Here is a 13,816-nt window from a genome sequence, read left to right as displayed (position 1 = left end):
GCGATGGCTTAAATCAAGTTTGAAGTGAAACTGAAAGGCCTGCTGTGGGATTTTGATGTCAATCAAGGAACTACTTGAGAAATTTCGGTTGCCAAATAGTTTCGTCAGACATTTGAAGTGAAACTTGGATGCTCTCCTTGATTTAGCGTTTCACTTTGTTATTCATCTGGGAACAAAAAGAAAAGTGTTGGCTGTAAAAACAAATTTTCTTTTCAAATGGCTCAAGGTATAATATACAACATAATGACTTCTTTCTTTTTTTATTTTGCATTTCTCTTTTTTCCAACTTAACTTTTTAGAATTCATGAGACGGCAAAGCTCATAATGGAGACTCCTCACTATCTTGTAATTCTAAATACTTAAATAAGGACCCAAACTTTCAGTTTTATTTCATGCAAATGTGACAGAGTAAATACAACACCCACAGGGATGTTTCCAAAAAGAAAATATATATATATATCTCAGAGTGAAGCAACAAAGCTTGGATGCTTTTTGTAGAGCAACCAAAACATGATTTAATGAATTAACATATTTAGGCCATCTTCACACGCCAAGCAGAGTGGGGCAGGAGGCCCCTTCAGATCTCAACAGCTTAAGAGCAGCACTGCGTCTCAGCCTGCTGTTGTGTAAGATGTTTATTGTTTGGGGGCTCCCCATCAGGAGCCGCGCAGCTCTCTCCGTCATGTTCCAACGCCCCCACGCTTCTGCTCCTTGATTGGTTAATGAGGTCCACAGCTGAGGAACTGATTGGCTCTACACCTACACCATCACGGCGGTCTCTTTGGAGGCATATCGGCCCTCGTCTTGCTAACTGACACATACGTGTCGCCCACAGGGGTAGCAAATGTACCAACTGAGTGGTGGAGGAACCCACATCCAGTGCGCTCATCTGACAAAGTGAAAACGATATCATCTCTTGATGAGAAGTAAAACAGTCGCGGGGTCGGGACTGAGAGTGGGCAAACTGGATGCAGTCGGTATGCAAATGTATTCCAATCACAACAAAAGCCACACTGGTTGCAATTATGGAGACACCACCATGAAAGTAAAGCGCTACAGACAACATGGAGATTAGACAAAGCAACAAGCACGCCTTTCTAAGGAAAGCAGTAGATATAAATGAAGTGAGAGAGGAATGTTGCTTTTGGGGATCGATGCATAAAATCAATTCTTTATGCACAGACGGAAAGCTGCTTTCAGCTGCTCCCTTATTCACAAGGGGTCACCTCACAATCTAACTCTGCATTGCATTCTGACTCAACCCCAAAGTGATTTCTGTTTTAAACTGGAGATCTTTCCTTGTCAGGTGAATGTGTAAATCGCTAAACTGTGAAACCGGCTTTATACACAGACAATGACTTCAAAGTTTTCTAGCTGTGGGTCAGGCGTAAGTCTCTTTTTAAGGCAAACTCGCACATTTTTCTCTTGTATGAAGCTTGAATTTTGTCTTTTGCTATCTTTGCTTTCTAGTTAAAGGCAGGTTTACCAAATATAAGGTGATCTAGTTTCCCTCATAGCCAAACAGTTTACAGGAAGAGTGCCAACAACGCTTGGTTCAAATTTTTAGCATCTTTCTATCATTTAGGAAAAAAAGACAAGCACAAAAAGAACAGGATGTGTGGAAAGATTTCAAAGAACATGTGACTCGTCTCTTTTGTTTACTCTAACTTTAACATTAAATATAAAGTTATATGTTTTTTTTTTTTACACATCAAACAAAGAAGGCATGTAGAGCCTGATTGGTTTACCAGCATGCCAATGAAATCAGCTGATATTAGCCATTTGATATTAGTTGTTGGTACTGGCATTCATAAAGACTGATGAATGAATGAAAAGTGAAAAAAAATAAAGAAGATTTTGGAGAAATCCCACCCCAACTATGACACGAGTGTTGATCTTGCATTGATTGTCCACCAGGGGGCGCTCTGGTGGACAATCAATGCAAGATCATTGATCAGAATTCAGAAATCAGTATTTTTTAAATACGTAACATTACTTAATAGGTACTTAATAAATATGTGTCACATGAAGCTTATTACATTACGTATGTTAAAATATGTCATTCAAAATTTACATAAAATTCATGTAAACATGTTGCCTAAGGGATCCTTACTAAGCACCTCTTAGGCATTGCTAAAGTAGTAGTACTGGTATCTGGGAGGTATCTGACTGATATTTGTCACATTTCCAACAGTATGATTGTGCTAAATGTTAATTTGCCGTTTCTTGATCTAACAACAAAGACAAAGTAGTTGTGCGTGGGAGTTAACACTTTCCTACAACTCCGTGGATGCAAATTGTCAAAACAATTTAAAATGAAAGGATATATAATTTCCGCTCACAACACCTGCTGCAATATCAGCTAGAACAGGTAATGTGTTGTTAATTAATAACAACTTCTGCACTTGAGACAGCGCTACTTGGATGTAATTTGGCCACAGGCTACAGTCAGTCACCGCGCAGACATATTGTGCACCCCTGTTTTCGCTCTGCTCCCTTTCATCTGCTCTGAGTAGTCACACTGTTTGCTCTATCGTTGCCAAAGCTCAACAGCAAGAAGCCAAAATGTGTAAAGGGCCTCTTTGACTTAACCATCTCTTCACCCTCACACTTCCACCCATACAATTACACATCTTCCTGTGTTTATTTAGTCTTGCACTTATGCCTTCACCTTTGCCTCCTTTTTAGCTTCCTTCCACCCTTTCTACACTGTTACTGCTTCTTTCTCTTTTTCTTCTTCTTCCAACTGCCTGTCCAGACATGGTGCTCTCCTTCCAAACATGGCTCCTCAACTCTCCAGATGGCACAGTCATTTCCACAACTTCAAAGGATGAGGAGTAGGTGGGGGGGGGGGGGGGGGGGGGGGGGAGGCAAGAAGGGATAGCAGAGCCTGCACCACGGTGGCAAGTGATCCAACAAGCTGATGCACACTCGCTCACACAGAGGACCGCTTTCAATGAGATGATCTCATGTTGGAAAGTTCAGGGAACAGAAGAAACTGTTTAACACAGAGACATCGGGGCTGTGTCCAAGTCACATTTTGATGCTGATGTCTTCATGTTTAATACATTTTTTTCAATCCAAGCAGACGCACAAACATTCGTCATGTCATTTCAAACGCCCGTCCGCTTGTATGCTATGCACTAATGCAGCAAAACAGCCTCTTATGTATTTCTGCATTATCTATCAACAAGTGCACTCACATTACTGAATATGTTAAATGGACCCGATCATACTTTAAACAAGACAGCTGGTTTTCACTCTGCAGCTTTATCTAATTAATTCCCTTGATGCATAAATGCAATTTTTACCATCTGGGGTAAAGAACGTGTGTGACCTGTGACTAAAGCATAATTTCAGCTGTTTGTTTGCCGTAGGAGCAAACAGTGTTTTCTATATATAAGTAACAGCAGAGAACATTGTATAAGAGCAAATAAGGAAGAACAATACAAAGAAACTAATAATAGACACGCTTTATATATATTATATATACTTTAACTCAAAATCTGAGAACACGCATAGGTGCAGCATACTGTCCAAAAAAAAGCCTTTGTGTTTGTAATTGAGATTACATTTGGTTTTATCTTTAGCATTACTTGTGGATACAATATTTACCGGAGTATACTCAGATGCATACACTCAGTGGCCACGTTATTAGACACCTAGTGACTGTTCAACTGCTTGTTTAAGCAAATATTTAATCAGCCCGTCACATGCCAGTAACTCAGTGTAAGTTGAGAGGACCTGCTGAAGTTCAAACTGATCATCCGAATGGGAAAGCAAGGTGATTTAAGTGAACAGAATTTGAGTGAAAGGTCACTGAGATGAAATTGGCATGGCCCGAGTATTTCAGAAACTGCTGATGTGCAGGGATTTCCCCATACAACCATCTCTAGCGTTTTACAGAGAACGGTGGAAAAAGAAAGAATATGAATATGAGTGAGCGGAGGTTCTCTGGGTGAAAATTCATTGTTCGTGTCAGAGGTCAGAGAAGAGAATGGCTAGACTGCTTCAAGCTGATAGGAAGGCAACGGTAACTCAAATAATCACTCGTTACAACCAAAGAATGCAGAAGAGCAACTCTCAACGCACAACACATCACACCTTGAAGCAGATTTGGGCTACAGCAACAGAAGACCACACTGAGCGTCACTCCTGTCAGCTGAGGACAGGAAACTAAGGCTACAAGTCACATGGGCACAAAATTGGACAATATGGAAGGTTAGAAAAACGTTGCCTGGTTTGATGAGTCTTAATTTCTGCTGTAACATTCAGATGGTAGGGTCAGATTTGGTGCAAGTAACATGTATGCATGGATTCATCCTTACTTCTCTCATCGATTCAGATTGGTGGTAGTTTAATAGGATGGGGGGTATTTTCTTGGCATGCTCTGAGCCCCTTAGTGCCAATTGAGTATCGTTTAAACACCACATCCTAATGAGTTTTGGTGCAGATCATATCCTTCCCTTTATGACCACAGTGTGCCCATTTTCTGATGGTTGCTTCCAGCAAGCAACATGTCACACAGCAACTCACCAAGTTATCTCAAACTGATTAACTGAACATGACAGTGAGTTCACTGTACACCAGATCTCAATTCAGTAGAGCACCTTTGAGATGTTGTGGAACAGGAAAGTCATATCATTGATGTGCAATAGCATGTGATGCTGTCATATCAATATGGACCAAAATCTCTGAGGAATGTTTCAGGCACCTTAAATCTAAGCCACATGAAATCTACGAAGCTGTCAAGGTAAAACCAACTCACTAATAGCAAGGTGTAACTAATGAAGTGGCCAGTTCATGTATATTACATTCTGCCAAAATCGGGTTTTTTTTCCCCCAACACAATAAATTTGAGTCACAAAAAAAAAAATAGAATGGGAATACGTAAACGCAAATGAGCACAACAGGAGAGGGAGAGAAGGTACGGAGTAGTGACGTCTAGGTTGAGTGTATAATGGTGTTGGTGTGCCAAATTTAACTCAGCACGCCCATCTGACAGGATGTATCAGTGCTGATGTTTCTCCATCACAGCGTTTTCCACGTACACTAACCAATGCCCTGTACAGCGCATCGTAAAGAGCGCTTTGTAAATAACAAGGTGTTTTAGGTGAGTCACATCCTGAGTGTTCCTATGGTGGCCTTAAATAAAGTAGGTTACAGTGAACGTGCGTGTTCAGGAAAACACAAGTAGATGCGAGGTTGCTCAGCAAAAAAGGTATCACTTATAATCTTTTTATGAGCGATTCATTCTGCATTAATGAAATGAAAAAAAAAATGCATTGTGCCATAACCTCAAACAACATTACCTTTGTTATGCTTAGCAATAAACAGTCACCACACTGGGAGCTGCAGGGGTTTAGTCCCACACCTACACAGATCACTTCAGTAATAAAAACATTTATTTTGCCATAACCATACTTTGACAGGATTTACCACTGTGTGGTAAGGATGGGTAATCACAGGAGAATTTTTAAGAAAAAAAAAAATGTTATCTGGAAGCTCTAGGCAGCCGTTAATCTGCCCACACCTACGAAACCATAAACTATCAGCCACGCTGGGAAAAGGATAAAGATGAAGGATTCCAGGAGTTATGCTACATCACCTTTCTATTAACTCTCAGAGGCTGAGTGCTATGTCAGTAACACATGTCACCTTTAGCCAGCATAGATACGAGCATCACAATGACTGCCAGTGTTGTAGGAGCACAAGTATGTGACTTTACATGCCTGCCTCAGAGAAACAGCTCCACAGAGATTTCCTTCTGGAGCTCTGTGCATGAGTCTGCACTACCAAAGGGAGAAAAAAGAACTCGTGCCTCGATTTAAAACTTAAAGGAATCAATATTTGAACAGAAATTTATCTCAACTGTCCACTTTAGTGTTCCACGTAATAACCATCATATTTTTAGTTCTCAAAAAGCAAAGCTTGTCTCACTTGGACACTTTCAAAAACACAAAGTCTTTCTGCATCCGAGAACGTGTTTCTGTCAGCCTCCTCCAAGATGCATTCACTCCTCACTGACAATTAGCACTGCAAGCAGACAGCTCAGCCCCTGCACACCATGTATATATATGAATGTTCATGCACGTAACATTCCCATCTACTATAGCCTCTTAAAATGGAATGGGACGTCTGAGTTAGTGATTAGAAAATGTAAAGGTCAGGCGTGGCTGTGCAGATGTAGGACAAGGAGCACGCAGATCTTCTCGCATGACTCTGCAAAATGACTCAGTAAGTTTGGTGCAAAAATATCAACACATGCATGAGATGAAAACTATATTAATGTTGGTACACTTAACCATTCATCGCAGCTCATTTTATTATCACGCCGGTTTAACTGAATAGACATGAAATGTTCTATCATTGACCACTGCAGAGGTTTTTTTCCCCCACTCTTTCATCCTTATGTTATTTACATCCAGGAGTACGGGAAGTGATTCTGTGGTGCAGTGATTAAGATCAATGGTTTGAGGCAGGGCAGAGACACAAAACCCAGCCTCAGGGGTCACAAGCTAGTGTGCTCCCAGTGCCGGGCCCAAGTCTGGATAAATGGGAGGGTTTTTGCCAGGAAGGGCATCTGGTGTAAAATCTACACCAAAATAACATCTGCTACAGTAAATCCCTTGGGAAATAAGGGAGCAGCTGAAAGTACTTAAACACCGAGGTACTGATTGAGCCATTACAACATTTTAGTACTATAGTTGGATGACTGCACTAAGCAGAGATTGCCACTCTGCTTAGTGCACAGCAGCCTGGGCACTTCTTATACCAGAGTTTGCCGATGTCTCCACTGGTCCACTCCTGGTATTATTTTCTTTATTGTTAAGCAACCCAATTGGTGACTTAACTTTTATTTGACCCCTGTAATAACTATTAAACTTTGCTCCTACTGTAATATCTTTGTCTCCCTCCTTCCTCGCCCTGTTGCCACAGTGTCGGATATCTAAGAGAGAAATCTAAAACTGGCAAAGACGGCGGGCCACGGGGGTGTTGATTTCAGTGAATATATTGCAACCTGACTCAAGAGACACAAAGTTCTCGGTCAGTGAAAAAGAAAAAAGAAAGAAAGACGTTCAGTGTTTTCCAAATAAACAGAATAGTTCTGTCTACACTGGAAACATGTTTACAAGGGTGACTTTGACACCCACACAGAGGGTGGTGCTGTTCAGCTGCCACACCTGTTAACAACCTGACCACTAATTGCCATGTGAGCAGCAGCTGAAAGTGGTCTTTGTTAATGAAGAACTGGAGTGCTGGTATAGAAAAGTAGCACAGAGGGATGTATTGTACAGGACAGAGGTTGCTCTCAGGTCCTAGCTCTAATCTGCTTGCCTTTAAGCCATACTGTCTGAGGCGTACAGGTTACTGCTTCTCAGCTAACAGCCATGGCTCTTGGACTCATTTTCTGGTATGTTTTGTTGAAGTTAGCACAATTTATTCCAGTTACCTCTAAATGAGACTTTAATCTGATGGCATCGTCTGGCTATCTTACAGGGTTTCCTGTATTTCTTTACTATTTGATAGTAATGGTGGTTCACCAACTATAAAAGGTAGTTGCTCTTCTCAATTCTGACATTAAGCCTAAACTCTGCAGTTTCTATATAAACTTTCTCTCACTTTACAGGCTATGGGAATAGATATGGATATATGTATCCAAATAAAGCGGAGCCACGTGACCTAGTGGATGATGGAGATGATGACATTTTGACCTCTGATCAGGGTAACCAGCAGGCTGCAGACAACCAGCAAGCTGGATTTGTGTACAAAAGCTATAATAAACGTTCGACTAAACAGCAGCAGACTCAACAAAAACAGGCGAACCCACAAATCGTGCCAAAGATAGAGGGACTTGTTAATGGTGAGACAAGACAATGGGGGCTAGTAAACCTTAATGAGCCACTCCTATTCCCTCTAAGGTCCAGCTCTGAGGTAGCTAACCCAGCAAAGCCCAAACTAGCTGCTGTAATGCCTCGCTCCGCATCATTTGTTTATACAAGCACTGGTCAAACTGCATACTATGAGCCTGCTTCATCCTCAACCTTTCAGGCTGTGGCACCTCGCAGCTATGAGTCCTGGCAGCCTGAACCAGTGAGCAATGGTAATGGGGTGACTGATTCAGGTTTTGATTACCCAGGCCAGGATGCCGGCACAGTCTCCAGTGGATATAGCTATCATTCAAGAAAGAAACCCAGTCTTGTGTTTGAGGAAGTATTTCGGTATCCCTCTGAAAACTCCCAGCCTCCTCAAAGTACTGGTCCTGGCACTAATGCTTTCGAAGGATACGACCGAGCCGATTACATGAGCAGGGGGTCTGCAACTGGGCAAACCTCCACATCAGTGAAGCCATCCTCTCTGAGTAACGTACGAGCCCAGCCTTTCTCTCAGTCTTGGAGGGGGGTTCCTGCTTTCTCGAAGTTCTTTGGAGGCAGGAAGCTTAAATTTAATAAGATGTTCCCCCGGCCACAAAATGCAGTGTTCAGCCCCCCGTGGGTCCAGGTCCCCTCAAGGGTCAAGGTTTACCAGAGTGTCATGGTTCCGTCAAGAGGTTATCAACCGATCTTTCATAACCCACATCCTTCAAGATATATTGTCCGGTCCAGAAGCAGCTACCAGAGAGAAAGGTATGTCCAAAGCAAAACCAGATACACTCCGGATTATCCTCCCAATGGCATGGAAGGTGTCGAAGGGCCTGCACAGAGCTAACCCGCTCAACTGTTTGGCATGGGAGTACACTCAAAGGTATGCTCATGCTTATTTCAAACAAAACTTGGAAAATGCTGACCACTGAAATGGTTGTCCAGGATATTATATCTAAATTTTTAATCTTTGAAGTACTCTAAACAGTTCAAAGTTACTGATCTGCAAATACTAACTTCTGCTTTCTTGCTTGCAGATGTGCCCTTTGACAAAAATAAACCTTTTTATGTTTAAAGTGTTTACTTTCCAGGCTGTTTTTATATTTTTTTTTTTCTCTTCATACTACTATACCTCAAACGATCACTATTGCGCAACTGCTAATGCTGAAGTGGATGTATTGCGCTTGTCTCTTCAGTCAAACAGGCAAATTATGACTGTCAGTTAAGGGGTGTGTGCCTATATACTGAGTCTATGGCTCCACCAAAAAATGCATCAGTGCAGACATGCAGGTGGTTTACCTTGGCATTGAAATCCTTGTTTCCCAAAGCCCCTGCAACAGAAAGATGGGGAAAGCTAAGCAAATGGGATTCGCTTTATTCCATATTGATTGAAACTAGTTAATGACATGCATTAAATTCGATGAAAGCTTTACTACAAAATGTCACAGGTACATTTAAACTTGAACACTGCAAATGGCAGTGACCGAGGATATTACGCTGTGTGTGCATGAGTGACACTTACCAAATGAAGTCTGTACAGTGACTGCAGAACGTCGGCTGCTTGAAAAATCTCGCAGTAAACTTGTGATTTTTCACTTCATGCACGTTTTTCTGCCGCAAAGCACCTTTGCGGGCGAATCTGTTCCCAACCCCAGCTGAATCATTATAATGTAAAAGATGGTCAGCCATAATTGGGGAAGGGGGAGGAGGAAAAACCCCAAATTCAAAACAAAAACTACACAATCAAGTTTGTGTTGTCCCGACCGATTTCTTTTGAGTGATTATCCCTGTCTCTTCACAGCTCTGGACAAGTGCTGGAGCTTTGCTTGCTGTAGACGGACCGCACGCCTTCCCTCTGCCTGGACCACAGCTGAGCGCTTCTTTTTCATTCGGAGTGACGTCGGACAAGCCCGCCTTCACGTACCGTGGGAATATTTCACTCCAAGTTCAGCGCACGATTAATCAGAGGCGACTCTTGCATAATCTATGCAAAGAAATTAAAGAAGCAAAAGGTGTATTTTATTATGTGTTGGAAGACATTTTTATTTTCTAGCAAAGTAAAAACATATGCCCACTAATGGTACATCAGCATGGGTCAACTATATTTAATTATTCCTAAAAGAATGCGCAAAGTGCACTCTATGGATTCGATTTTCTGTAAGCACCCAACTATTTCCTTATTTGCTGTACTTGTTAGAAACGACTCTATACCATCAACTGGGATTCTGAAAAGTTTCACCAGTGCTAAATTAAAAACAACAAAAAAACTAGGAAATGGCTTTACTATTCTGCTCCTTTTTACACTGGAGTAAGAAAAACATACGAGGATCACTTGAAGGAAACTTCCATCACTTGCTGAATGCAAATAAAACTGCGGGCGTTTAGCGCCATCGTGTGGACTTAAACTAGATCCGATACATCCGTGGCTACAGTGGAGAAAGATTTGACTGCATTTGATACCACTCGGCCTGATGTTTATTTAAACCATATATATATTCATTCATGCCACAGGTAAAAATCTCCTTTACGAATAGACTTTATAGACTTATCTTAAAACAAGCTGGAAAATAAAAGTGTGAGCAAACCAGAGACCACGAACTGCATATAAATGATTGATTAAGCTTATTAAGCTGTAAAATGCCAGGGACAAATATTTACACATGTACGTTTACAGATGCAAAGGAAACGTGTTTCTATGGCAACATGGAGACGCTGCGTGTCTGCGGAAAACGGATGTTGCGTAGCTGGAGGACGCTAGTTTTGAACCGTTTTGAGCGGCGGAATCAGTGCTCAGGGAACGCCGCTTTTTGGTTAAGTTTTTACATGTTCACTAACAGTGTGCCCTGTTTTAGCACGTTCTCGTTCGGCTCGTGAAAGCCAAAAGAAACCGTAACAGAGGAGAGGACGAGCGTTACGCTGGCTCGCTCTAGCTCGGCTAACGGTATTTGCAACATGTTTGCTAATGCACTGCTCGAGTCCCAGTCAAGTAGCTAATAATTAGAGTTCAGGTTTTTTAAATATGCTGGTTATTTTAGTTAATGCTAGCATGCTAGTTGTCATGCTGCCATGTGTCGTAAGGTTTCCGCTTTGGATCACTGTTTAGCTAATGTTAATGTATGTAGTGTTTGTCAACAAAGCAGCACAGCTTACTCGTTGTTAGTGTCTTTTTTCACTTGCATACTCCATATAGATCACCATGAGCAAATATGAGCTGTCATCGGAGAGACTGGACACTGAGTTTGACCATTTTCTGCTGGACATGAAGCCATATGTCCTCAAACACCCAAGCAAGACAGGTGAGCCGTTATTTCCTATGCATTACGCTTCAAAACCGGGTTTAAATGGTAAATGGATTGGTACTTGTATAGCCATTCTTTTGAATTTAATTCTGCTCAAAGTGCTTACAACTACAAGTCTCAGTCACCCAATAACACACACAGTCATACAGGGCTTTTATCTATGTCTAAATGCTTTAAAGCATCCATACGAGTGTGTGTGTGTGTGTGTGTGTGTGTGAATGCTTTAAAGCATTTAGACATAGATAAAAGCTAGGGTTCAGTTTTTCTCCCAAGGAGTCTTCAACCTGTGGAATGACAGAGTCAGGGATCATACCATCAGCTTGCCAGACAATCTGCTATAATATCTGAGCCACAGTCACCCCAAGTACAAACAGCCCTGCACTAGACTAACAACCTGTAACCCGCTTTTGTTGTTGTGAATTTGCACCGAATGACAGCTGTGAATGGCTATAGCCTCCCCACTACCCTGTATCAGATATGTTAGTCATGTCATTCAGTTTTCAATTCCATTTTATTTATGCATCACTAATTCAGTAAAAAGGACTAGATGTTACAGTCCCTGATAATGCATTGATTTAGATGGAGAGACTCTTGAGGGATTGCTGTTATGAGGAAAGGCAGCCCAGAAACTTTGCCAGCAGCACACATCATTGTGTGCCTCAACTTTCGGTCTTTTGCCAAGGCTAATCTGCCATTTTCCTTCCTTGGTTAGGTTTAGGGATTAGAGAGCTGATCTAGATTATCATTTTAAATTTGGGACACATCATCAGTAGTGGACCTTGGATTCATCCGGTGTTTCGGCCATTATCACTAGACACCCTCATCCAAGGAGGCCCTGCCAGGGTTGATCAGGATTATTTCTCTTCTTCTTTCTTCTGTTTAGTTTCCTACAGTTTATTTTCTATCTATTCACTGCAACTGAGAAATAATACTTACCTCTTTAGCATTTATGGAGCGTAACTTCTTTAAAGGGATAGAAAAGGTAATAGAGAGAAGTAAGACAAGAGGGACAAGATAGGAGAGCCGGAAGGGGGGCGCCCGATCTGGCTTCCCACACCTCCCCGCCGGATCGGGCTGTACGCTCTACCTCCCCACTGCCTCCCAAAAAAGGGAAGAAGAGCAGAGGGGAGAAGAGCGGAATATTTCTTTTCTCTCGCAGCTAGCTGACTGCCTTAGCTGCCCAAGAGATGTCAGCCCTTTTTAACCATAGCCAGTGACTGGTCCTCTCAGCAGTGTTGGCTAGTTCTCTTATAGCCTGCCGTTGCGCCTGTCCTCTGATCAAGGTTCAAGGTTCTTTATTTGTCACATGCATAGTTATACAAGTATAACACACAGTGAAATGTATCCTGACACGCTCCTCGACATGTGCAAAAAAAAGGGGGGGGGGGGGGGGTAGAGGAATAACATTTTATATATATATATATATATATATATTGGGTGAATGTGCAGTAGTAGCAGCAAGCAGGTGAATTGCAGAAGTTGGAACAGTTTGCTGCCAGGATGGGACGGGTCCTTCAGTATCTGCGCTGCTCTAGTCCGGCATCTCCTGGTGTAGGTGTCCTGAAGCGGGGGGAGAGCAATCCTGCAGCAGCGTTCTGCTGTGCGGATCACTCTCTGGAGAGCTTTTTGGTCCTTCACACAGCTGTTCCCAAACCACGATGTCATGTTCTGTGTGAGGATGCTCTCCACAGCGCCTGTATAGAAGATCCTGAGGATCTTTGGAGAGACCCTGAACTTCCTCAGTTGTTGTAGGTGATACAGGCGCTGCCTAGCCTTTTTGGTCTGGACCTGAATGTGGGCAGCCCATGTCAGGTCTGAGGATATGTGGACACCAAGATACTTAAAGGACTGCACCCTCTCCACTGGAGCTCCATTGATGATAATGGGCTTGTAGTCTCTGTGCTGACTCCTTCTGAAGTCCACCACCAGCTCCTTGGTCTTGCCGACGTTCAGCTGGAGGTGGTTGTCCTGGCACCATGATGCCAGATTCTTCACTTCATCCATGTAAGCCGCCTCATCGTTGTTGGAGATGGCACCCAACACCACTGTGTCGTCAGCAAACTTCACAATGGTGTTGGAGCCGTGGGTGGCCACACAGTCTGAAGTGTAGAGGGAGTAGAGCAGTGGCGAGAGGACACACCCCTGTGGTGCTCCTGTGTTGATGGTGATGCTGTCGGAGACACACCTACCCACCCTCACCACCTGAGTTCTGCCAGAGAGGAAGTCCAACACCCATGCACAGAGACGGCTGTTGAGTCCCAGATCCCTGAGCTTTGTGAACAGTCTGCAGGGCACTATTGTGTTAAACGCTGAACTGTAATCAACAAACAGCGTTCTCACATAGTTACCCTGTTTCTTGTCCACGTGGCTGAGGGTGGTGTGCAGGACATGGGCGATGGCGTCCTCAGTGGATCCCAATCTCTCTAAGCAGTTTTGCTGTTGTACTGGCAACAAAGCCCCTGCACCCCACTTCCACCGGGCGCACCTTGATCTTCCAGCCTCTGTCCTCTGCCTCAGCTGCCAAGTTGGCATAGCGCAGCTTCTTACACTCAAATACTTCCTCAATTGCTTCCTCCCATGGTACCGTCAGCTCAGTGACGTATGCAAGTTTTTGGGAGTTAGACCAAAGGACGAGGTCTGGTCGCAGAGTAGTTG

The 13,816-nt window shown here is 42.8% G+C and overlaps 2 protein-coding genes across 10 annotated transcripts in view; one reads left to right on the top strand and one right to left on the bottom strand.

Moving 5' to 3' along the window:
• prkcab (protein kinase C, alpha, b) overlaps positions 1-9,745 on the bottom strand; it is a 119,934-nt gene extending 110,189 nt beyond the window's left edge. For both annotated transcript variants that reach the window (XM_063471788.1, XM_063471789.1), the window contains exons 1-2: positions 9,385-9,745; positions 9,162-9,193 (exon numbers count right to left, since the gene is read on the bottom strand). In XM_063471788.1, coding sequence (XP_063327858.1) covers positions 9,162-9,193; positions 9,385-9,551 — 199 coding nt within the window. In that variant the 5' untranslated portion in view covers positions 9,552-9,745. The remainder of the gene's footprint in view (positions 1-9,161; positions 9,194-9,384) is intronic.
• A 767-nt stretch (positions 9,746-10,512) lies between these two features.
• The window catches only part of cep112 (centrosomal protein 112), a 124,647-nt gene continuing 121,343 nt past the window's right edge, over positions 10,513-13,816 (top strand). For 5 of the 8 annotated variants that reach the window (XM_063471786.1, XM_063471785.1, XM_063471781.1 and 2 more), the window contains exons 1-2: positions 10,524-10,803; positions 11,053-11,158. In XM_063471786.1, coding sequence (XP_063327856.1) covers positions 11,059-11,158 — 100 coding nt within the window. In that variant the 5' untranslated portion in view covers positions 10,524-10,803; positions 11,053-11,058. Of the gene's footprint in view, positions 10,804-11,052; positions 11,159-13,816 lie in introns of all 8 variants that reach the window. The other 3 variants (XM_063471784.1, XM_063471782.1, XR_010093813.1) reach the window with 2 other exon arrangements.

The sequence above is a fragment of the Pelmatolapia mariae genome, linkage group LG4 (genome assembly GCF_036321145.2).
Source record: "Pelmatolapia mariae isolate MD_Pm_ZW linkage group LG4, Pm_UMD_F_2, whole genome shotgun sequence".
NCBI lineage: Eukaryota > Metazoa > Chordata > Actinopteri > Cichliformes > Cichlidae > Pelmatolapia > Pelmatolapia mariae.
The sequence above is the reverse complement of the archived record's forward strand: the minus strand, read 5'-3'. Positions and strand labels throughout refer to the sequence as shown.